Raw genomic sequence first — 24,826 nt, forward strand, 5'->3', positions numbered from 1 at the left:
TAGTAAATTGAGCATCACATGGGAAGCTTTTGGCTGTAAACAGCAGACTATGAAACTAAAACAGGCTTAAACCTATTTTCTCATGTAAGGAGAAGCCTAATATAGGTGGTTCCAGAATTCGTTATTTTAGCAGACCAATTCTGTCAAGTTCTAGGTGATGTCTCTGTGCTTCTCTTAGCTTTCCTCTTATGGTTGCAGGATGACTGCTGGTACCCTAAAGTGGACAACACCCAAAGACAGGAAGGAAGTGAAGGGGCATTTTCTCCTTGTGCACGTATTTGTCTCATCAAGAAGGGAGATCATCCACAGATGTTCCCCCTCCACTAGTTCCCCCAGGGGATCACACACACGCCAAGGAGGGCAGAAAAGTGCGTGTGTAGCATATTCAGCCTCAATAGGATTGGTGTGGTCTAGTGACAAGGAAAGAGGGGGTAAGGGCTATTGGGAAGGTAAACAAGAACACCTGCTAAGATCTTTCTTGTGGTAGTCTATTGTATAACAAACCACCCCGAGCTCAGAGGCATAATAGGATAACCATTTTATTATGTTCGCAGGAAATTTGGACAGGGCGTGACAGGCATGAGCTGTCTTTCCTCCACATTGTTTGGGACCTCAGCTGGGAAGACTCAAATGTCTAGGGGCTGGAGTCATCTTCAGGCTTCTTCATGTTGGGCTAGGACGATGATAAGGCTGGGCTGAGCTGGGGAGGTTGGGCAGAGCACCTCATGTGGCTTTCCATGTGGACAGCTGCCTGCACGGCTACTGAGTTCTCAGAGCACCCTGGGAGGGAGGATCTTCAGAGGGGTTCTCTGGAGAGGGAGAATTCCAAGAGAACCAGGGGAAGCTGCATGGCCTTCTAGAACCTAATGTCAGAATTTACATAGTATCACTTGTGCCATATTCTATTGGTCAAAGCTGTCAGAAGCCCTTTCAGATTCAGGGGAGCGAAACTGGACCTCACTTTTTGATGGGAGGAATGTCAACCAATTTGTAGACCTAAAAAAATTCTCAACAGTCCTACCTAAACCAGAGGACACAGATATACATTCCTAAGATTCTCCTTACATTGTTGCAGTTAAAAGGAAATTTCCATCTACTCCTCAATCAACCATGATGTCAGATTTCTTTTTTCAAGCTTAAATTCTTTTCTCAACTAAAAAATAATTTTCCTTTCAGCCCATAAATGGTACAATACTGTCTAGAAACTCCTACTGAATAGATGTTGTGGCCTTTTCTCTCAAAAGACCAATTCTGGATCAGTACAAAAGGGGCTGAAATCTCTCAAATTGTGAAGGTGAACTTTGGCATAAAAAATATATGTATAATACTATGATAGAACATGAATGAATGACTATTTAATCTGCTCCAGTATTTCCTGGTAAAAATACACAAATGTTTGGATCCTCCTTACATTGAATTAAATGTTAATATTTTTGGAATATCTATTAAGTCAAACATTGAAGAGTACAAAAAGATAAGATTAAGTTCCCCACTTACAAGTAGTTAGAATTTCTAGGTAGAAGGAAGGAGATTCTCCATCCATTGCCTTAAATGCTAGAACTGAAAGAAACAGAGAGCTCCCGGGAAGTGGGACTGGGAAGTCCCAGTAAAAGAAAAGGCCGGTGATACAATTACAAAAAAAAAAAAAAAAAAAAAAAAAAAAAATCATTTATCAGTCAAAAAAAAAAAAAGTGGCCTGAGTTCTGGTCCTCAAAAATGGGTAGATGCCAATCAGGGGAAAATGGAGGAGAGAACAAGACAAAGGCATACACTACTAAGAGAAGTGGAAAAGGTGAGGTTTGGGTCCTCTGAAAACTTGCTTATGAGCTCGTAAAAGGTAAACGCTACGCGCGTCCACGCTGACATCAACACCTCGAGCTCCTTTCGCCTAGGAGAGCTCCGGGTGGCGGGCTTGGACTCGTCGTTTTAGGAGATTCCCAGTAGAGGGCGCCGTAAGCCCGCGAGTCCTCAGCGACGCCTGGCTGCGGAGGCGGTGCGTCCTTGGCCCGGGGGCGGGGCCACCGCGCTCACGTGACTTTTGCTCATGGCGGCGGCGGCGGCGGCGGCAGCGGCGGAGCTCGGCGGCCGGAGCCGGATCCTGTAGCCCGGGTGTGGGCCCGCGTCAGTCCGTCCCTCCTTCGGCCCCCTCTCTTGTCTTCCGGAGTGTGGCTGGCGGAGCCCGGATGGCGGAGCGAGGCCTGGAGCCCGCGCCGGCCGCGGTGGCGGCGCTGCCGCCCGAAGTGCGGGCGCAACTGGCGGAGCTGGAGCTGGAGCTCTCGGAGGGTAGGAACCGGGCGGGGGGAGCGAGCGCCCGGGCGCCGCTGCGGATCGCGGCGACAGGGAGAGCAGGTCCTCGCCGCGCGCCCTGCTGGCCGTGCGGGCGAGATGGGAGGAGGGTGCCGGAAATCTGGCCCGTGCTCCGAAGGGTCGTCTTCCCTGCTCTCGCACCCCATGAAGTGGGTTTCCTGAGTCGTTCATTGTGTTCTCTGGGTAGGGGTTAAGCAGGGGCTTCGGGGAGAAGTCCTCCCCGGGCCCGGGCTGTTTCTGCACTCCCTGCCCCTCAAAACCCGAGACAAAGCTGCGCCCTCCCGCTTCTGCCCGGGCGTCTGGGCACGGTGGGGGTGGGGGTGAGGCTGAGGCTGAGAGCAGGGTGGCTGACAGCTTTCGCCTGTCCTCTACCCTTTTCGAGGGGAGGGCCCCATGCCTGTTTCAGCTCCCCTCCCCCTTCCAGAAAAAGAGAAAGATACATGGGAAATCCGCAGCATTTCTTCTTCCTCCTTCTTTAACAATGCGAGATGCCTCCCCAGTGACAGGAGTGAGCTAGGAGCAGGGTGGGCCACTGAGGGTCCTAGGGAGATTGGAAGCAGTGGCATTAACCCAGAGAGAGACCCACTGTGCTGTTTTCACACCACCTTTGTCATAAGGGTTTTTTTTCCTGGTGCCTGTATTCGGGGTGAATTTTCCGCATCTGATCACCTTTTGGAGTCTTTGAAGAGAGAAGGAGGGTGACTACCGGTTACATGCAAATCCTGGCCGGCACCCTCTTTCTTTTGACAATGGGTTGGTGCAAGGAGGGTTGGATTTATTTTGAGAATTAAAAGAATGGAGTAAATCGAGCCACTGTTACTGGAGAAGTCCCTTGGACAACAATGAGAGAAACGTTGCTCTGTTGTGGGCATGTGATCAGGCTTCTTGTGCAGTTGTGATCAGTTCTCCATAAAGTTCCTGTTTTTATCAGGGGCTGACTCTGAGACAAAAGCAGCATTTTCTACAAGCTTGATGTCAGTACTGTGGTGGTGTCCTCAGAGTTGCATATTCTTACTGAGTTCCTTGCCAAAGGCCCTCTTTGCTGGCGTTTTTCAAGTGGATTAAATACTGTGGATTTGGAAGAGAAGAATGTGACAAGTTCCCAGGAGAGTTCGGACTTTTTGTTTACTTATCAAAGCATTCTCTCCCCCAGCCCCCTCCCCCGCCAATCCTTTACAATGAAAACCCAGAAGTGGATTTTGAACGTTGCAAATCCTGTTGGGCATACAAGGAAATAATTAATTTTTAATAACCCTGTTAGGTTTTCCCAATATATAGGGAGGTGCTGTTTTCATTTGCACTTAATTGCCAACATATTATTTTTCAATTAATCAGATAGGAGGGTGTTTTTTGCCCATCCCCAGAATCAGTGGTGGTGGATGAGTTGGTTTCTGTGACGTATTTAGAGCCTTACCATCGGTTCTGCCTCTCAAGATAACCTCATTCTTCTCCTATACTAAAATATTGTCATTAAATCTGTAATGATTTCCATTCAAATCTGACTTTTAAAACAGTTAACTTCATAGTAACAGATCAGCTATATTTGATTAGCCAGAAAAGGGAGCGCTTTGGCTGGTTGTTTGTGTCAGAATGAGATTAAAAATAGGAGTTGATTGCTTTTACACAGAGGGAAATCCTGGAAGCTCCTTATTCTTGGTATATCGGCTTCCAGCTGATTATTGTTTACTTCTCTGAATGTTTCTAGAAATGATTCTGAGGAACTGTTTCTAGGACTAACACTGATTAGCTCACCTTTCTCTGGTTTAGAAAGGTGTCAGACTCCTCTAAACTGAATGTCAGGACAAGTTCCTGGTTTACTTTCTGATGCAGGATTGCTTTGGTTGACATATACTTAGTTTGAGTTGGTTTCGTGTAGATTTGTACTACGTTGTCCTGTATCTCTTTTAGCAATGGACAACTGGGAAAAATACAGTTGAAAAATCTTGGGCCTGCAGTATCAGCATCTTGGCCATCTGTCTTTTTCTCTTGCTTAAAAATACAGTACAGAGGACGCTTGACTAGAGAAATAGGTAGACATTTTTAGGGATTCAAGTGAAGTGAAAACAACCCACTATCCCCCGGATCTATAGCATGGGATATGTTTGTGATGTCTGTAGTATATTTTGAATGAATCCTGCCTGTTTGTTTATTGTACATTTTCTCTACAGCTGCTGCTCTGACAAAAGTTTTTTGTTTTTGTTTTTTTTTTCTTTTTTCCTTTTGAAAAAAATGTGCTTTTAACTGTGTGTTTGTCATGTGTTGCTGGTTTGGGGGAACTTATTCCGTGATTTTATTCTTTTTTTTAAACGTTCGGGCCATAGTTGGTCCTAATTATAATGATAGCCTGAGCTGTATACTGTGAAAGAAATTTCTTTGTGCTTGTCTGTATTTTCGGCTGCAGGCTTTGGTCATAGCTCCGCCAACTCTGGGCTGAAATGCAGGTTTGTGCCTCTGTGGGCTGTTTGCCGCAGAGCGCGTTGCAGAGCCCAGGGCTGTGTCTGGTGCTTCAGGCAGGTCACCGTGGACTTAGCGGAGAAAGCTCCTCGAGAATCACTTAAAGTTGAAGTTACAAATAATCATGAGCTTCTCTGCAGATGAATTGAATAGGTAGGAGGTTTCTACAGGTATTCCCATGCTGGGTATTTTCTTCATGATCCACATATATTCTTGTTCCTGCCATATCTATTACATGTTTGACAATAAACTCTGTTGCCTGAACTTTATTCACATGTTTTACCCGAGTGTATGCATCTAAAGTAACACTAATGATGAGATTTATTTGTTGAAACCTGTCATACAAAATACACTGTATAATGATCCTGTGCATTATGTCATCTGGGCTTTGCTGCAACTTGGTGATTAGGTAGAATAGATAGATGTTATTACCACCTCTCTTACCTTTTCTTTTCCTTCCTTCTTTCTTTTCTGTTTTCACAGAAGGGAAAACTTCGAAAGGTTAAGAGGTTAAGTGTTTTGGCTAAAGTTGCTCACGTAATAAGCGCCATTATCCTAAGCTGCCATGTAATTATGGCATCTGTTACCATCGGATGATTTAAATATCTTTACTGTTAGGGCACACACTGTTACCTCTCATTTTTACTCTAAGGAAATGCTATGTAACAGTTGTGTGCCACAGTTCTAAGTAGTCCCCTTGATTCTCTGTCTGAAATCTCTTCCTAGTCTGTCATTCACTTATTTGCTTCAACAGACATTTATTTTGTGCCTACTATGTGCTACGGATACAGAGGTGAGCAGGGCTCTGTGTCAGCTTTTAAAGAGCCCTGAATCTGGTAGGGATATCACTTAAATACCAACCAAACAGTATATGAGACCACGATAGAGTTTTGTACAGAGGCTGCCTTCTAAGAAAAGAGGAAGCTATCTGCTTTGTTGTTGTGAAAAAGAACCAGCAGAGAACTATAAATATAAGATGGGATTGTGTGTCGAGATGGTTGTGATCTTGCCCGTGCAGTTCAATCGTAAGTATGAAGGGAAGAGGGACATAAATCCCATACTTCTGTGGCTTGTCAGAAGTAGCTGAAGTCTTTCAGTGTCCAAAGATGACAGGAAAGTATTCAAGACAAAATAACACAGGAAGGACTCCTGCCTTTTGTGACTTGAACACTTCTCTGAGCACAAACACAACAATTACAGTCACATCCTCCCTTCTCCTATTCCATCACTTATCTCTGGAGTCCATAAAGCATGGTATAGGGCCCACCTTGAAGGTGGAGGGATAAGAGAGGGCCCCTTGCTAGGAGTTGAAGGGAATCCTCTTTAGGAGTGGGGAAGCAGTGGGGGAGTGGAAGAGGGAAAGGGGACGATGCTGGCTAGAGATCATATTTCACAAGTGGGCAAGTAAAATTAAGGAACCAGGAAACTGGGGAGTCCCTCCTGCTTTATCTACAATTGGGAAAGTGGTCCACTTTCCCCAAAATACGTAGCACAGTTGTGAATTCATAGGATGTCCGTTTATCAGAAAATTACATCTAAGCAGTTGTCCTACCTAATGCTCGGAGTATTAAGGAAAACAGGGGTGTGGATTTTTAAATAACCCAAACTGGGCATTATCTAAGTGGTTTCCCCAAAACTTGCATGTATATGTTTTTGGTGGGCTACATTCATCTTACGCTGGAACTCATCTTTAGGAATTGCAGTCAGAGCCTGTGGCACATTCCTTTGAAAATCCTCATGGTGACACATTTTCTTTGAGGGTGGAGCTTCATTTTATAGGTTACTTGGAATCAAGTAGAGAAAAACTGGTGATGTTCTTTTGGAGTCCATTTTGGATCTTTTTTTTTTTTTTTAAACGTTTATTTCAGAGAGAGAGAGTGCGCACGCGCACGCAAGTGGGGGAGGAGCAGAGAGAGAGGGAGACACAGAATCTGAAGCAGGCTCCAGGCTCGGAGCTGTCAGCAAAGAGCCTGACATGGGGCTCGAACCCATGAACCACGAGATCATGACCTGAGCCAAAGTCAGGTGCTTAACTGACTGAGACACCCAGGCAGCCCTATTCTTTTGGAGTCCAAACTAGGTGTGATCGAAAAAATTAGAGCGATTGTAAACCGACTTGAGTTGTGACTGTCAAAAAAGTAGAATGACGTAAACTGGTTTTGAGGGCAGTTCCAGAAGACAAGTGACAAATTGGTTGGTAGAATGAGTCACCTACTGTAAAGGAGAGTGCTTGTTTGGACACCCTCGTTCTGATGTGTTTTTTGAAAAATTATTCTTGTTTGACAGCCCCATAGCATCGGGCTGGAGTTTTGAATGAGAGAAATCGCTAACCCTTCACTTTCAGCCCAACCCCTGGTGGCTGCTTAGCACCTGTGTAAGGATTAGCACCTCAGGGGTGAAAGTTCGGATGATCAGCCAGAACGGGCCCTCACACTATATTTGTATCATGATTAGTACACTTCTCCATGGTCCTCTCTCAGGAATGCTTTTTGAAGAGCTCCTTCCTGCTTGCTTGCCCAATATATTTTCTAATATATTTCGGTTGTTTTTCATTTCACCCCACTGTAAGCTCCTCCAGAGGTAATTCATATCTTAAACCTCTTTAAACAGCTTCCCAACCATTTCTTTCTTGTACTGTTTCTTGTAAATTTTGGCTCACTTCAATTTGATTTGAAGTGAGACATAAAGTCCCTGTCTTGGGGGTTTGACTTTGGTCTGAGGCAGGGTTCCGTAATCATTTGAGAAGCACAGATTTTGGCATCTGTTGGGCCTGGGTCCAATTCCTGGCCTTCACTTACTAGCTCTGTGACCTTGGACAGACTTTGTCCCCTCCCTCATTTTAGTGTTTCCAGTTCTTAAAGGAATGACAATCTCATTGGAGTTGTAAGGTTTAAAATGAGCTGACTATAGTGTGTGGCATTCAGTGGTCACTTGGTATGTGTAATCTTTATTGTTTCTGATAGTGAATGGATGCATAGTGAGTGGCTGTTTTTAATATCTTGTGTTACTTAGCAGAATATGGTTCTGTAGGAAGTGATGACTGGAATCAATTTGTACACGTATTTTTTTAAAGTAAGACCTCACTCCACCATCAGTTGCTCCTGTCGGCACCCTCTACCCTTAGTTCAACACATGTTGGGTCACTGCAGACAGTTGACTGGGGCAAAAAAGAGTAGCTGGTTTGTTTCATACAGACATCTGGCGTGTGTACATTTCCAAGCCTGTAGGTTCTGGCAAATGGCTTTGAAATTTAAGCGTGGTTGCTGAGACTCAAGCATCTAACAGCTATGAAAAGGCACATGTGGGTCTCAGAGCCCTCAAATAGTTTTTGTCTCTTCCTTTTCTTAGTCCTCCGTTTGTCTTTAGTGAACAAAATCTTTCAGTTCCTCCTTCAAAAGTTTTCTTGGTCCTCTTTTTTTTTGAGTTGTGCTTACCACCAACCTTGTCTGGTCTTCTATCTTTAGAGTCTGATTTTTGTCTCCCTTCAGCTCTAGATTGATCCTTTGTTTTTTAAAGATACTGCTTTTATCTAAAGTCATTGCTAAATCCAAGGCTTTTGCCTCTCATTTCTTTAAATTCTAATTTTCCTAAAAGCAAGGATGGTCTCCTATATCCCCTATTCCTAGAGTCTAATGTAGTGCTATTGTATACATCAAGTAGTGCCCTCTCTTTTCGTGATTGATCATAGCCTAGAGGCGTAAGTGAGAGTTTTTCATGTTTTTGTGTTTTTTAAAAAAATGTTTAATGTTTCTTTATTTTTGAGACACACACACACACACACACACACACACACACAGAGTGCGAGTGGGGGAGGGGAAGAGAGAGAGGCAGGAGACACAGAATCTGAAAGCAGGCTCCAGGCTCTGAGCTGTCAGCACAGAGCTCAACGCAGGGCTTGAACTCATGAGCTGCAAGATCATGACCTGAGCCAAAAGTCAGATGCTTAACCAACTGAGCCATACAGGCACCCCATATATTTGTGTTTACAATGAGCAGTTTGCTTTCCCGTGTGGATGCTTGTCCACGAACAAGATCACTTCTGAAGGCCATTTCTTTGGAATTCCATTGCCAATTTCTTTGGATTCATGAGTTGGCTTCAGTGGACCTGGAAATGCTGAAATCATGTGTAGAATTTTGAACATGAGTGCTTATGCGTATCTTTTTGGGAAGCAGAGTTTATAGTTTTCATCAGTATCTTAAAGAGGGCTATGAAGCGGAGTTAAGAACTGTTCTTATTGGGGCATCTGGGTGGCTCAGTCAGTTAAGCATCTGACTCTTGATTTCAGCTCAGGTCATGATCTTGTGGTTCATGAGATTGAGCCCAGGGCAGGCTCCAGAGCATGCTTGGGATTCTCTCTCCCTCTCTCTGTGCCCCTCCCCACTCTCAAAATGAATAAATAAACTTGAAAAAAAAAAAAAAAAAAAGAACCATTCTTATTAGCTTGTGAGGAAGGCCAAACTCCCTCCACTTCCCTCCTCAATACTCAAAGCCTTATCTATATCAGTTCCCACCCTTATCCCCTTTCCTTCTTTTCTCAGAGGAAGAAATATCCCCTTTCCTGTTCTACGGTGTATCCCTCTGACTGTATTCTCAGTCCCATCGCTTCTCTGTGATCTTGGCATCTTACTCCATTGATTGATCTGTTCATTCATAGTCTTCATTCATAGTCTTTTTTGTCTTTGTCTCTCTCTCATCTTCAGCCTCTCACTTAACACTTGGTTCTCAGTTCCTTCCCTTCAGCCTATAAATATGCTGAAATTTCTCCCAGTTTAAAAAAAGCAGCTTCCCACAGTCGTGTATTGGAACTGTTTACTCTTATGTGCATGCATTCTCTCCCTCTCATAGCTCCTAGAAGGTGTGGCTTACATTTCCTCTCCTTTCTTTGTTTCCTTTGCTCGTTCCTTCATCCATTGCTTCTGCTTATCAAGCCTCTGAAGCAACAGTCTCCAAGGGCACCGATGACTTCTAATTTCAGACTGAAAAGTACCCACTGGACACAGTATCTTTCCCTGCAGCATTCAATATGGTGAACAGTTATTTTTATAAAACTCTCTCCTTCCTTACCTTTTACGGCATCATTTCCTTCCGGCTCCCTAACTCTTCCTTCTTCTGCTGTCTCTTGAGCTTCTGTTTCTCTTACCCGTCTGATATGGGTGTTCCTGCTATCAGTCATTAGCCTTCATCTCACTTCACATAAACTTGCTGAGTCATCTCATCCATGCCCAGGGCTTTAGCTCTCTTGGCTGTGAGATGGCTCTCTGGTCTGTGTCTCTAGGCCTGACTTCAAGCACTCTGCTCCAGCATCCCACTGGTTCCCCCAGACAGCTGTAACTTAGTGAGTCTGCAGCTGTTCTCCTTATTTCAGCCTACTTCACAAAACCCTGCTTCAGAATGTCCATTTACTTGGGTCAAAAATTTGAGGGTCATCCTTAACTTCTAATGGATCACTAAATCCTGTCAGTTCTTGTTCCTCCCCTCCATTGACCTCGTTTTGGTCTTTGTTCGGGCTCTTATCACCTCTTGCTGAGATTGTTACAGTAGTCTCGTAAGTCATCCACCTGCCTCCAGACCCTTCTCCCTCAAGTCCGTCTTTCTCTATTCTGTGATGGAATGATCATTCTGAAACACAGATCTAATCATGTCCTTGTCCCTGTTTAAGATTTTTCATTGGTTTGACCCATGACCCACCCACGGGATAAAATCCAAGCATCCTTTGTGTACCAAGATCTGCTTGCCTTTGTAGCCTCATTTCCTGCGCCTTTCGTGATTTTCTCCCCTCTAGCCATGCATGCCTAGCTACTTGAGCTACCCTGAATGCACTGGGTTTTTTCATTTCCATGCCTTTGTACACGTTCACTTTCTCTGAGAAATGCCCACTCTGGCATGTTCTTCCCCCTTTTATGCCTGGTTTACTTCTTTTCCACTCAATTTCTTATAAGAAGCCAGCTTTTCTTAAGCTCTCTTAAGAAGTTAAGATCTCTGTGTAAGTAGCCATCAATTATCGAGTGCTTATTATGTAACAGGCCCTGTGCTTAGCTCTTTATATACCCTAGCTGGCCGGTAAGTAGCTGCTGAATAAATAGCTCTTCTTACCATAATGAGAGAACTGAGCTAGCTTTTAAAAAGCACCTGAAATGGAGAGGAATACAGTGTGTACCAGACCTGGTCCCATAACCTGATCTTTCCCTTTCTCACTACCAGTGACAGTATCATTCTGAAACAAATGGCAAAGAGATCAGAACAGTGGATTTAACGGGGCACCTGGGTGGCTCAGTCGATTGAGTGTCCGACTTCGGCTAGGTCATGATCTCACAGTTTGTGAGTTCGAACTCCATGTTGGGCTCTGTGCGGACAGCTCAGAGCCTGGAGCCTGCATTGGATTCTGTCTCCCTCTCTCTCTGACCCTCCCCTGCTCATGCTCAGTCTCTCTCACTCTCAAAAATAAATAAACATTTAAAAAAACCAAACAGGGGCGCCTGGGTGGCTCAGTCGGTTAAGCGGCCGGCTTCGGCTCAGGTCATGATCTCGTGGTCCGTGGGTTCGAGCCCCGCGTCGGGCTCTGTGCTGACAGCTCGGAGCCTGGAGCCTGTTTCAGGTTCTGTGTCCCCCTCTCTCTGACCCTCCCCCGTTCATGCTCTGTCTCTCTCTGTCTCAAAAATAAATAAACGTTAAAAAAAAATTTTTTTTTAAAAACCAAACAGTGGACTTAATGGTCATTTAGAATTGGGTTAGGTCTTGTGTTTGCCATTTATTGTGTGATCTCAGGCAAGTCTTAGAAATGTGCTTCTAATCTAAAACTGCTGAAGATAGGTGTGTGATTTCCATTTTCTAGAGACTTGTTAAAGAACGTGAAGCCTGAGAGTACAGTGTGCTGGGATGGGAACCCAAGTCTGCTTGGCTCCAAACTCCATGGGTTTCCACACTGCCATCTGCCTCTGTCTCCCTGAATCATGTTTCAAATCATTTCAGCAAAATTCTTTTCCATCCTAACTATTGGGCTCTAGTTTTCTTAGGATGCAGCTTCTGTCTGTGGAGTTTTGGAGGTGGCGCTGCCTGGAGGGGAAAGAATGGGAATGTTCTGTCCTATTTTCTTTTCTTTTCTTTTATTTTTTTTTTTAATGTTTATTTATTTATTTTGAGAGAGAGAAAGAGAGAATCCCAAGCAGGCTCCATGCTGCCAGCACAGAGCCTGATGCGGGGCTCGATCTCATGAACCGTGAGATCATGACCTGAGCCGAAATCAAGGGTCAGACGCTCAACCGATTGAGCCACCCAGGCGCCCCTGTTCTGTCCTATTTTCAGAGAAGAGATGTGAAATTAATTTTTCTTCCTTGAATTGAGATGATGATGATGAGAAGCTGAAAGGGGGAAATGCAAGAGGAAAATATTTTGGATGCTACACAGGACAGTCCTAAATGAAGATCCAGGGGTCTGTTGTCTTTGAAAGGTCCTTGGTTTGCACTGATCTTGAGCTTCTAGACTGTAGAGAGGATTGTGGTTACATTCTTGTTCAGAAAGTGTTTTTAGTGTTTTGCTTTTTTCTTAGGGTATTTAATGTTCAAATTTAAAGTCAACGTAGAAGTTAATGCAGGTACTTCTGTGACATGTATTTTATTTATTTGTTTGTTTGTTTATTTATTTATTTATTTATTTATTTATTTATTTTTGAGAGAGAGCATGTGCATGTGCAGTGGAGGGGCAGAGAGAGAGGGAGAGAGAATCTTAGGCAGGCCCCATGCCCAGTGCAGAGTGCAACTCGGGGCTTGATCCCATGACCTTGAGATCATGACCTGAGCCGAAATCGAGAGTTGGACGCTTAATGGACTGAGCCACCCAGGCGCCCCTGTAAATGACATGTACTTCAATTGATTATTTTCTTGGAATTATTTCTTGTTTTGTGAAGGAATAGTGCTCTAATATCTCTTTATTTTTAGAGCATTATTGCTTTCATGGATGAATTAAAGCATCTTAGGGTTTTTCTTTCTTCTCTCTGTCTCCTTTTTTTTCTGAAGAACCTTGGATTCTGTTGTTTCAAGTTACTCATAGCCTGGAACTTGTGGGTTTTAACTCAGGTCAGGCATGCTTGTGTTACAGTGCTGACCAGTCTTGTCACTGAATCTCCTTTTAAAAAATCAACCCCGCAGGAATTACTAGGTAGAAACTTCTGATAGTTTTTTGTTTAGTAAATCTGTGACCGAGGCAAACAGGCTGTCTTACATCTTTTTTAATTGAGGTAAGGTTTCACATACAACATTATATTAGTTTCAGGTGTACAACATAACACTTGGATATTTGTGTATATTGTAAAATGATCATAATAACTATAATAATTTTCATCACCATACGTAGTTACAAAATTTTTTTTTCTGTCTCAAAATTTTAAAGAGTTGCCATCCTTTATTGGATTTTTCTCTGGTCTGGAGAAACTTTCATTTTTAAATTAAACATGTAGAAAAAGCATTGGTATGAATTTTTCTCCCATAGTTCTTTGCTTGTTTTTTTTCAAGGACCAAGGGAAGTACTGGAAGATGAACTTCCTGTTCAAAACACCACCTTCCTCATTTGTTGGTTCTCTAAGCTCTGATTGCTAACATTACCCCTGTATTATAGCTATTTTTCAGACGATCTCAAACATAGATATATGCATGTGTTATAACATGCATATGTTTTTGCATACATATTCTCACCTCCCTTTGTAAGCTGTTTGAGGACAGCATGTGACATCCTTCAGCATAAGTGCTTTTCAATACTTACTCAACCAGTGAATGAGTCTAGACCCTGTCATCAGCCTCCCTGTCTTTTCTTATTTTTTACTAGTCTCCACCGGACTCTTCTATTATAGTCAGACTGGTTTCCTCACCCTTTTTCCTGACAGGCTCATTCTTTTCTTTCTGCCTTTGCAGTGACTCCTTTCTTTGTTAGGACTGCCTTCTTTCCTATTAAAATTTCCCCATATTCTAGGGTCTGGCTAATGTTCCCTTGGTCATGAAGCCAGCTGACTGCTTTAGTTCATATTAATCTCTTCTATTTTTAGACCATCGTATGCGGTAACAGAGTTTAACACCTAACTGACCACTATTATTTGTTTCAATTATTTTGCCCCCTCATTTGGACTTTTGTGAGTGTAATGGCAAGGTCTTCTACCTTTTGGAACTCATGTAAAGTGCTCAGCATATCAATATATCAGTAAAGGTGTGCTGAACACATTTATTTATAAGACCTATTGAAAGGATGAGAGATGCAAGGAAGGCAAATTGCCTTCTTTCAGGGAGCTTTCAATCTAGTAACTTCCCAACAAATAGCTGTTTGGGCGTAAACAATATTAATATGTTAATTTAAGTAATTGTTTTTTAAGCACGTAGAAGCATTTTTGTGTTCTGCTTGAATGATGACATAGCATTTAAAAGGGTCCCATTTGAAATGATTCTGGGAAGATGGCAGCTTTAGCACATCTCTACTGCCCTCTTTTTATAAACCCAGTTTAAATTTGAGAGCTTAGAACAAGAACGCCAAGAGTTAGAGTGGGAACTTACGAAGGCAGAGGACTCAGAGACTAGATCCAGGAAACCTAAAATGCATACAATAAAATTTTAGAAGGAGAAATAAGTAATAGAAGAAAAATGCCCTGAGCTGAGAAAAGATTGCAAATTGAAAAAGACTGCAGATTTGAATGAGTGTGCTGTGTTCCAGGCAAGACTGATGAGGAATGGCATAAACCTAGGCATCTACTGATAGAATTCCTGAATTCACTGATAAAAAGACATCCTATGAGCTCCTAGATAGATGAAGTTAAAACAGCAACAACAAGAAAACAGACTGTTCTCATTTGCAATACTGCAACTTTGATAATGGTGTGAGAAACATCCACAAACTATTGAGAAAAGAGGTCTCTACTCCAAGAATCCTGTATGCAGAATAGACATGTACCCTTTGGGGAAAAGAAAGCTCTGTGAGTGTGCAAAGATGCAGAGATTGTATCACCCACAGGCTCCAATCTAAGCAGTGTACCCTAATGAAACAGATAATGTGAAACAGAGACCCCAAGATTGGAGGAAGAAAGGGAACAGTGATGGATAATGGACTTTGACATAAGGGTATATATGTCATATTCATATAATTACATTCATAGCAAGTGACAAAGAATGTGTAATATAAATGCTAAGTAAGAATTTTTGAAACAGAAGAGACCTATTACAGCAGAAAACCTGATTGTCTGAATGAAATAGACTAGGGGTGCCTGGATGGCTCCTTCAGTTAAGCATCTGATTCTTGATTTCAACTCAGGTCATGGTCTCATGGTCGTGGGATGGAGCCCCGCATCGAGCTCTGTGCTGAGTGTGGAGCCTGCTTGGGATTCTCTTCTCACCCTCTCTCTCTGCTCCTTTCCTGCTCACGCTACATGTCCACACTGCATGCAGTGCTCTCTGTCTCTTTCAAAATAAATAAATAAACATTAAAAAAAATAGTCTAAATGATTTCAGCAAAACTCAGACGTTGTGGATCAGGGTAGTATGGGGATGAGTGGGGTGTAATAGCATTCTTTGCTATCATTGGGATGTTGGCAGGGGTAAGTATGGGAATGAACTGCCTTGGTGAGGAGAAAAAGGCTTCGTAATAGTATTAAAAAAATTTTCAAATACTTCAGGGTAAATATCACAAAAAAGGCACAGGATCCATGTGAAGAAAATTATAAACTCTCAAGGATGTAAAAGCAAGATCTGAAAAAATGTAAATATATAACATATTCCCAGATGGGAGGACTAAATATATATAAAATTAACAGAAATTCATTAGAGCTTCAGTGGAGAGTTCTTTGGGTAGTGGGGAATTAGATAATGATCTCAGTGTGCATATAGTAGAATAAATGTTTTGGAATAGCCAAGCAAATTTAGAAACAAAATAGTGAGGTGGTCCTTGCTTTACCATGTATTGAAGCAGAGTCTAAAATCACTATGCTCTAAGCAGGATGGTATTAGCATTTGAATAAAGACGAATGAACAGAATAAAGTGCCCAAGTCCTTGTATATGTAGGAAAAATAATTCTAAAAACATGAAAGTTTCATGAGCTTAGACCACTTGTCTTCTCAAATTCTCAGATTAGCAAAGATCTTAAAATAAGCTGGCTGGGACTCCATAGGACATCAGAAATACTGAACTTCTTTAAAAAAATGATTTTTACATGTTTATTTATCTTAGAGAGAGAGGCATGAGCAGGAGAGGGGCAGAGAGAGAAGGAGGCACAGAACTCGAGGCAGGCTCCAGGCTCCATGGTGTCAGTACAGAGCCTGACATGGGGCTCAAACTCAGGAACTGTGAGATCATAACCTGAGCCGAAGTCAGATTCTCTACTGACTGAGCCACCCAGGAGCCCCAGAAATACTGAACTTCTTGATGTTCTATTTATGCTGCCAAGAGGAGCACACTGGAACCAGAAACAAAAGACCTTTCCTCTTGCAGTGTCTGTAGACCAGCTACAGACTAGCTTAACGTTCAGGTATCAGGCAAAAGAAAATTATTTAAAGGGTCCATCTTAATTTTCACAGAACAGGCAATGAAGGGTAGGTCGGGAGCTGAGAAGCAATAAATTGAAAGCTGACATACCCTTGATTCTTCTTTTTCTTTTAGTCCAACTCTCCATATCTAGTTCCTCTGTAGTTTTTTTCATTTTTTATTTTTCTCATTTTTCATTTTTGAGAGAGAGGGAGACAGGGTGTGAGTGGGGAGGGGCAGATAGAGAGTGCGACACAGAATCCAAAGCAGGCTCCAGGCTCTGAGCTGTCAGCACAGAGTCTGACATGGGGCTGGAACCCACGAACTGTAAGACCATGACCTGAGCCGAAGTTGGCCGAAGTTGATTGACTGAGCCACCCAGGCGCCTCAGTTTTTTTGGTACCACCTTGAAAAGTATCCTTAGTCTGTTTCTCTCTAACACTGTTCACTGCTAATCATTGCCTGGCCTGTTCATCTCTGGCTTGGCTAGCTCCTTCCTAGTATCCTTGCTGTCTTCTCTGTCACTGATTTCCACATAGCAGCTACAGAGAGCTTTTTGTTTATTTAGTTTTTTTTTTTTTAAGTTTATTTATTTATTTTGAGAGACACAAAGAGAGAGAGTGCGCATACAAGTTGGGGAGGGGCAGAGAAGAGAGGGAGACAGAGAATCCCAAGAGGCTCCGTGCTGTCAGCACAGAGCCCCATGCGGGGCTCCATCCCACGAACTGTGAGATCATGACCCAAGCCGAAATCAAGAGTTGGCTGCTCAAGCGACCTCGCCACCCAGGCGCCCCTACAGTGAGCTTTTTAAACCACAGGTTTGATCATGTTGCTTTTCTGCCATAAGACCCTTCGATGGCTTCTTTTTGCATTAAAATAAAATTCAGACTCCATTCTATGGTCTCTAAGACCTGCACAGTCCCAACCCCTCATCTGTTGATCTCATCCACTGTGCTTCAGCCACATTGGCTGACTTCTCTCCTTCCTCTTCTCTTCCTTCTCTCTGTTCTGTTTTTTACTCTTTCCTCCCTCCCCCTGTTCTCTTTCCCTTTCCCTTTTATTTATTTAGCTGCTATTTATTGTGGCCTACTATGTGCCACACAAGTACAGGCAACAGAGCAGTGGTTACAGTAACAAAAATCCCTGCCCTTAGGGGGCTTACATTCTGTAGGAATAGACAAAAATTAATAAGTAATCTATTTTGCTTGTCAGATGGTAAAAATTTCAAAGGAGATCAATCATGAAGAGGGATACAGAATACGGGGGCTGAGTCAGTGGGTGCGATTTAAAATAGGGTGGTCGGGGATCCTAAGATGGCATTTGAGCAAAAACCCAAGGGCAGTGAGTCTCTTTTCCTCTTCCTTGAACTCACCATGCTTGTCCCCACTTCAAAGCCTTGTTTTTTGCTTTGCTTCTGCTTGGAACGCTCCTCTCCAAGATCTGTGCTTGGCCAACAACTCTGCCTCCTTTCTGTCTCAGCTCAAAAGTTACCTTCTCAGAGATGCCTTCCCTGACTGCCAGGTTCAAATAAGTAACTCCTCCCATTTCTCTCCATCACATCTCTCTTGTTACTTTCTTTTTCTGTTTTAAATTTTCTGATTTAATGCATACCGTCATTTGAAATGATCTTGTTCCTGTATTTATTTATTATCTGATGCTCCCCTAGTAAAATGTTAGTTCTGTAGGGGACCTTGCTGCCTTGTTTCCCTGCTGGATGTCCACGGTCTAGAATAGAAGACTCTCAGTAGACACTTGTTCAGTGAACAGATGGATTTTGCAGGCAGAAGATTCCAACGGGATTCCTTAGATGGTGTAGCTTTACAGATTAAAGAAGTGTGGGCTCTGGCCCCAAGGCCTCTGGCAGGAAAGAAAGGGAGCCCCTGTGGGAACTGGTCAGGACTGGAACTCAGGGGCTCATGGTGTTCCTGGCATTTTCTGGTTAGTTTCTGAAGTGAATTTGTTTTTCCTTTGTTTCCTCACCTGTTTGTGCCCTCTGATTTTCCATATGACTTTTATAGTGGATGATGTGTCACAACTTTCCATTTCATCAGCCTACCTGGCTACTTTGCTCATTCAGTTCAGCTGGTGTTTATTACAGAAGATCCAGTCCCACACCTGGTACAGTGCTTCACGACCGCTGGAGCCACACTACTGAGCACCTGGCTCCCTGCATGCAGGGGACGCACACCCCTTCTGTTTCACTGTATTTTGCCCATGCAAAGTTGATTCTCTTTTTGTTTTACTTTAACCAAATGTATTACTCACATGATCTGATCTGAGGTGTAAGCTAATTGGGTGGGTTTTTCTGTAGACCAGATATTGTCAGCAACCTTCATTTTGGTTTAACTGGTTGGTCCTGGTTGAGAAAAGCTAAATATTTCATATGCCTGTTTCTCGTACATCTTTTCTTGGCCACATTATATCTTTGGCAAAATGTTGGAAAACCAGGGGAGTGAAATATTTAGCCGTGTGGTAAATATTAGGTTTGTTGAACTAGATCAGGCCTTTGGTCAGTTTAACCTAGCATGTGCCAGCTAGACTCAGGACACTCATGAGCCACCCATAGTATGTCCAGCTGTACACACATAACACTTTTATCCTAGGTCCTACCAGTTTTTTCTCAGGTGCCTATTTGAATATCTGTGTCCAAGATATTGTTCAAACGCTAACGTAAGTTGGCACATTGCATAAATACAGTAAAATCTCAAATATTCCATTTATTTATTATTCTGTCATGAGCTTCTAGTTTATCTTTGTGGTTGAGAAATAGAGCTTGTGAAACATCTTAATAATTAAGATTATCTTATTTCAGTAAAGACTGAAAGAAACATGATTAAAATGATTACCGTGTTGAAAAAACATGACTAAGGTGATTGTTGTTAATTAGCAGAAGATCACCATTGTCAGAAGAAGTAAATTCTTCAGAATCCTGAATTTGATTTGATCACCTTCTAAGTTTTCCTTATAATTGTTCAAAGAAAGAGTTATTCATTAGTGGTGGGGCTTCTTTCTTTTTCTTTTTCTTGTACTCAGTTTCAGTTGTCTCAGTTTCCTTACCTGTAAAATGTGGATAATAATAGTGTTTACTTTATAGGATTTATGTGGGAACAAAATCAGTTAATACATAAAAAATATTTACCTGTTACTAGAACAGTGCCTGGCACCTGGTTAGCACTGTCTTTTATGCCACTATGCTGCTGTTAACTTTATATATTCCAAAACCGCTATCCTTGCAGAAGTGGTGATCAGTGAAGACTATCGGAATCGGGTGTGTGAACCCAAATTTGGTTTCTAGCTTTATCTAAAACAGGATGATAGTTAAAGCCATGAGAATAGATGAGTTCACCCAGGAAAGAGCGTGTGTCATGAACAGAGAGGAGTATTTCAGACAGACCCCTAAGAAATGCTGACATGGGCAGAGGAAATGAAAACCTGTAAAGTCAAGTAGGAGGAAGTGGCTGGGGGTTTAGCAAGAAAGCTGGAGGAGGAAAATCAGGAGAGTTTGAGGTCAGAAAGACAAAAGAGGAAATGATTAAATGCTGCAAACACAAGAATGATAAGGATATGATGGATTTGTTGGATTTAGCCACCAGGTGGTTTATGAATTTGGTGAGAGTGATTTTAATGCAGTGATGTGGGCATCTGAAGCCCAATTATAATGGGCTAATCAATGAATGAGAGGAAATAGAAGAATTTCAAAAACAAAACAACTTTCAGTAAATTTGACTGTCATCAGGAGGATGGGACATGACCGTTTTTTGGTAGTTGTTTGTAGAGATAAGATGTTGTGAACAGCATCTTTATTGCCTCATAAACCACCTAAAGAATGCACGTATAAGCACTGAAGGCGCTTATGCAAGGGGCATTAGTGTACCTGGAGCATTTTGGGAAGGAGCGCCTGTAGTAGTATTGCACGGTCTCAGAGTTGACAGTTGGATAGGAGTTCGGTGGGCACACAGACAAGGGAGAAGGATACTTCAGGTTTTGAGAAAAGCATGGATTTGTGCATCATTGTAGCATGTTTGAGGAATTCTGATGATTTAGTGACTGCTAGAGCATAAAGGTAAGCTCAGTAGTCCAGTGGGCCTGGACAGGTGAGCAGGGTTGAGAGCATGGCAGGGGTGGGCCTTAGAATCTTAAATTTTATCGTGTGGGTCCTTGCTTCTCAGCGGAGTTTGTGTGGATGTGCCAGGAGGTATGCAAAGCTATAGGATACGCACGATACGTCTTCTTGGAGTAGACATTTAATTGGATTTGGGGGAAATTATGGTTGTATTAAAACATGAATATATTATGCAGAATCAAAAATTAAAGACAAAATATAATTTTATATTTAAAAATTTTTAAATAACATATTTTCCTGGCTGGCTTCTTCAGGCTGTGCCTTGTGCCTCTTCTAGCCCTCCATCCCCCATCACTTTTCTTCAGGTGAAAGAGTTGATCCATCCATATAGGTGATGTGCAATCATTGCAGAATTGTAAGTAGGAGTGGTTGACCTCTGTATTTGGTAAAGATTGCCCCAGAGGAGGGTGATTTCAGCCTTCCGGGTCATACAACCAAGGGGCACCACTCCCATTGAATATAATGAAGAATAGCCCTGAATAGATAAGAACAGAGCAGGAGGACAAGACAGGACCGGGGAACTTCTTGTTTTCTTTTTTTTTTTTAATATATGAAATTTATTGTCAGATTGGTTTCCATACAACACCCAGTGCTCATCCCAAAAGATGCCCTCTTAGGACAGGGGAACTTGTAATGAGGCCACTGAAATGAGCTAGTGGTCTCTGCAGTAGGATTAGGGAAGAGGGAACAAAAAGAGGTATTTGAGGAGGCAGAATTGATGCAACTAGTGTAGAAGAGGAGGGCCTATGATATGATAGCAGAACCGGGGTTGACTCTAAGTTTTCTGGCTTAGCATCTTGAGAGGATGATGGCACAATTTCCTAGTACAGGGAATAGAGGAAGAAGAACAGTTTTGCCTACAGGAAGAGATAAATTCAGTGTTATTGAGAGGTCTTTGGGCCATGCAGGTGGAGAAGCAGGTTGTTGGCCATGTGTGTGTAACTCTTCAGAAAAGCCTGTCCTGAAGATACACATTCAGTATTCCTGAGTGGTCATCACTGACCATGGAAGCCATGGGCATGACCGAGGTGGTCCAAGGGGAGCACACTGAATGAGAAGAGATTAAATATAGAGTTCTGGAAGTACCACCGTTTGAAGAGGAAGCTGAAGAAAAGGAATCTGAGAAAGAGTGGCCAGGGAGGTATGCATGACCAAAGTGGGAGAAGAACAGAGTAACAGGGAATTGCAAGAAGTGTCTGTTGCTGCTGAGAATTTAACCAAGAGTGGACTGAGAAATGCCCTTGAAATTTACAAGTGGAGGAAGTCATTGGTGATGACTTTGCCCTGAGCTGTTTTAATTGTGTTGTGGCAGGGGACTGCACACCTGTTGGGAGTAGTGCAATAAGGAATCCAAGGTGGAAGAGGAAGTGGAAGTAGAGGCAGGCAGTGTATACTGCTCTTTCAAGCTGGGCTGCGTGAGGTGAAGGAGAGAAAGAATAGTAACTACAATGGTTATACGTTTATCTCTCTGCGTACGAGAAAGCAAAGTTGCTTGAGGAGAGGAATTTCCTTTTATTCACCCCTTTAGCTTGAGGTAGAAAAGAGCTCCTGGCACCCAGTAGGCGCTCAATAAATATGTGGTGGCTGTATTAATGAATTATGTTAAGAAGGGAGAGACTTGAGCATGCTCCTTTGTGGGGGCAAGGGTAGAGGTTTTGGAGAGGAGAGGTTGAAGGTGTAGAGTAGAAAGGACATGATGGAACGTGGTCTCCGTGAGTCAGGAAAGTGAGATCCCAAGCACTGCTGGAGCAGTTATCCAGGATACAGGAGTGACTCCTGAAGACACAGAAGGAAAGGAAGAAAGGACGGGAACAGGAGCAGATATTTATAGGTGGTGGAGGAGGAAGTTGGGGGAGTTCTCTCCTGATGGTCTTATGAGTATTCTCTGAGTTAAAAATAAGAATGAGTATCATGTATATATCCTTGGAAAACGCTTTGTGAGGTCATACAAAAAAGCCACTCCCACTCAAGCAGCTATGCTTATGTGGAAAGTCCTGGATACGTAATTGTAGGCACACACGAGGTTGTGGTCAGTGACATAAAGGGTAGGTGAGGTAAGGCTGTGCCAGGGAGCATGAGTAAGAGTAGGTGAGACAAGAGGTCTCCAGTCTCCGACATAAATGTAGGGAGTGGCTGAGAGCTGAGAGAAGGGAATATACATACCAGTGAGAACCCCAGCTTGTTGAGACCCACAAACAGCACGAGATTGTCCTTGGACTCCCTAAGGAAGTCAAAGGAAAGGCAGTGCATGAGGCTCACTTTTCCCACTTTGAAATACAGTGAAGAGAAACTTGAGCCTTGAGTCAAGTAGAGTAACTCTTTGTTAACAAGTCCTCTGGTTCTAACCAGGCTGGTTTTCCAGTGATTTATTTCTGATTCATTTCACAGGAAACTGCTTTCCCAACTTTTGACAACCTGTTATCTAAAATGATTGGTCTGTTTAGAAGCAGAGGTAGTAGAAAGAGGATGTGACAGTATCTCAGTGAGTCATAAGGAACAAGACATGACCATATTTGTTCACCTCATCAGGTTTTATCTAGAATTAAAGAATATTAAAGTGTCCATTTTGTTTCAATTAACAGTTTAGTAATAAATTCTCACTTGTTGAGAAGTCTCGCTTTTTGATCTCATCAAGTTCAAGACTACATATTTCTCAGGAATTTCTGACAGGGAAAATATAGCAGTCAGGATGGGTTTTATGGTCTTCTAGATTCCTGTTGAATTTAAATAACCCAAACAAGCTGATTTTTTTTTTCTTTTGCTATTAACCTTATGAGCCATTATTACAAATTGACCTCTGACAGTGAAGCTGTACAAGGCAGGCTAGAGTTGGCCTTGAGTCTGGCTGCTTCTGTTTTTGCATTTCTCACATGTTAAAACGTGTTCCCTGTAAAGTGAACACAGGATCTTTCAGAAGGGGATCAGATTCTAAGAGTAAAAGGTGTTTTGCTTAGAGCAAGTTGCAAATTGTAATCACTTACTTAACTGCCCTATCAGGGAAAACAAGTTCATAATGTGAAGAGCACCTGTCACTTTTTGGAGGTGGAGAGAAGTAGCTTTTTTTCTTTTCTTTGACATAAGGTGAAATCAGAGGCTGACTAAGCTATGCTAATTATGACTTGGTATCACAATTAGCTCAATACTTAGAATTCATTTTTTTGAAGCCATCCAAGATTTCATGGGTGGTGGGGGAAAACCCTCTGTGTCCCCACCTCACTCCCCCACGTTCTAAGCTTTTTAGCCATTAGTTGAATAGTTAGAACTCCAGGTAGGCCTTTATTTGGAGGAAGAAAATTAACTTTATTGGCATTCTTGATGAGAACCAAGGGAAGGAGAGTTATCTAGTCAGTTTGGCATCAACAAGCTGAGAACCCATTTCTCATTTTAATGGACAACTAAGTTGTAGCCAGATCCCTATTTTCCTGAGTTTAGTGTGTGTGTGTGTGTGTGTGTGTGTGTGTATGTCTCAGAGACAACACTCAAGAATTCTGAAAGAGACCAGACGTCTGGACCCTTTTACCAGATTCTCATTTCTGTTGGCTTTTCTGGGAATCAACTGGGAAAGCATTCTGAGGTGAGAGACACATCAGAGGCAGTGAGTGAGGTAACTTGGAAAAGATCACTAGGTTCAGGTCCCATTTCTGCTATTTACAAGCTGTGACCTCTCTTAGCCTCTGGGAGATGAAGTGGCTAGATGAGAGAACCTAGATCTTTGCAGCTTTTCATTCCTGTGATGACCTGTATGTTTATGAAAATATATGAAAAGGAAATCCTATTTTAAATTCATCAGGATAGTTATTATTTAAAGAAACCCGTATATAGTGGGAATCATCACTGCCTAATATGTAGTCAGTCAGTCAAAACTTATGTTGAGTTTTCTCAAAGTAAGGCACACACTTAACTATTCAGGATGTGTGCTGTTGTTGTTTTGGTCTATTGAGGATTAAGGGACAGGACTTTAGTTCTGAGTCTTATAGTTTACAGCTTGTTGAATTCCCCCTTTAGTGCATCTCCTCTCCCCTTTGCCCTCCCCTCCTCTCCAACCTCAACATCCTGTGCATTTTTCATCTGTACTGCTTATCAGATTACTTTATAGTTGTTTGCTTACCTTTCTCTCTGTCCTTCCCAGAGGCTGGAAACCACGTCCTATTCATCTTTACTTTTCTTATAAAACATTGAGGAGAAGAAAGATGGTGAGATGTCAGGAAATGGGCAGCAGTAGAGTCAAAGATGGCCCAGGGAAGCCTGGGTGGCTCCGTCGGTTGAGCTCCTGACTGTTGATTTTGGTTCAGGTTGTGATCTCAGGGTTGTGGGATCAAGCCCTGTGTTCGGCTCTGCACTGAGCATGGAGTCTGCTTGGGATATTCTCTCTCTCTCTCTCTCTCTCTCTCTCTCTCTCCCCCTCCCTCCCTCCCTCTCTCTGCCCCTCTCCCTAGCTGGTGCTCGCTCGC

The 24,826-nt window shown here is 42.7% G+C and overlaps 1 protein-coding gene across 4 annotated transcripts in view; it reads left to right on the forward strand.

Moving 5' to 3' along the window:
- The first annotated feature begins 2,024 nt into the window (after nucleotides 1–2,024).
- The window catches only part of DIP2B (DIP2 acetate--CoA ligase B (putative)), a 224,407-nt gene continuing 201,605 nt past the window's right edge, over nucleotides 2,025–24,826 (forward strand). For all 4 annotated transcript variants that reach the window (XM_060657640.3, XM_060657642.3, XM_060657641.3 and 1 more), the window contains exon 1: nucleotides 2,025–2,283. In XM_060657640.3, coding sequence (XP_060513623.2) covers nucleotides 2,184–2,283 — 100 coding nt within the window. In that variant the 5' untranslated portion in view covers nucleotides 2,025–2,183. The remainder of the gene's footprint in view (nucleotides 2,284–24,826) is intronic.

Source organism: Panthera onca, chromosome B4 (genome assembly GCF_046562875.1).
Source record: "Panthera onca isolate mPanOnc1 chromosome B4, mPanOnc1 haplotype 2, whole genome shotgun sequence".
Classification (NCBI taxonomy): domain Eukaryota; kingdom Metazoa; phylum Chordata; class Mammalia; order Carnivora; family Felidae; genus Panthera; species Panthera onca.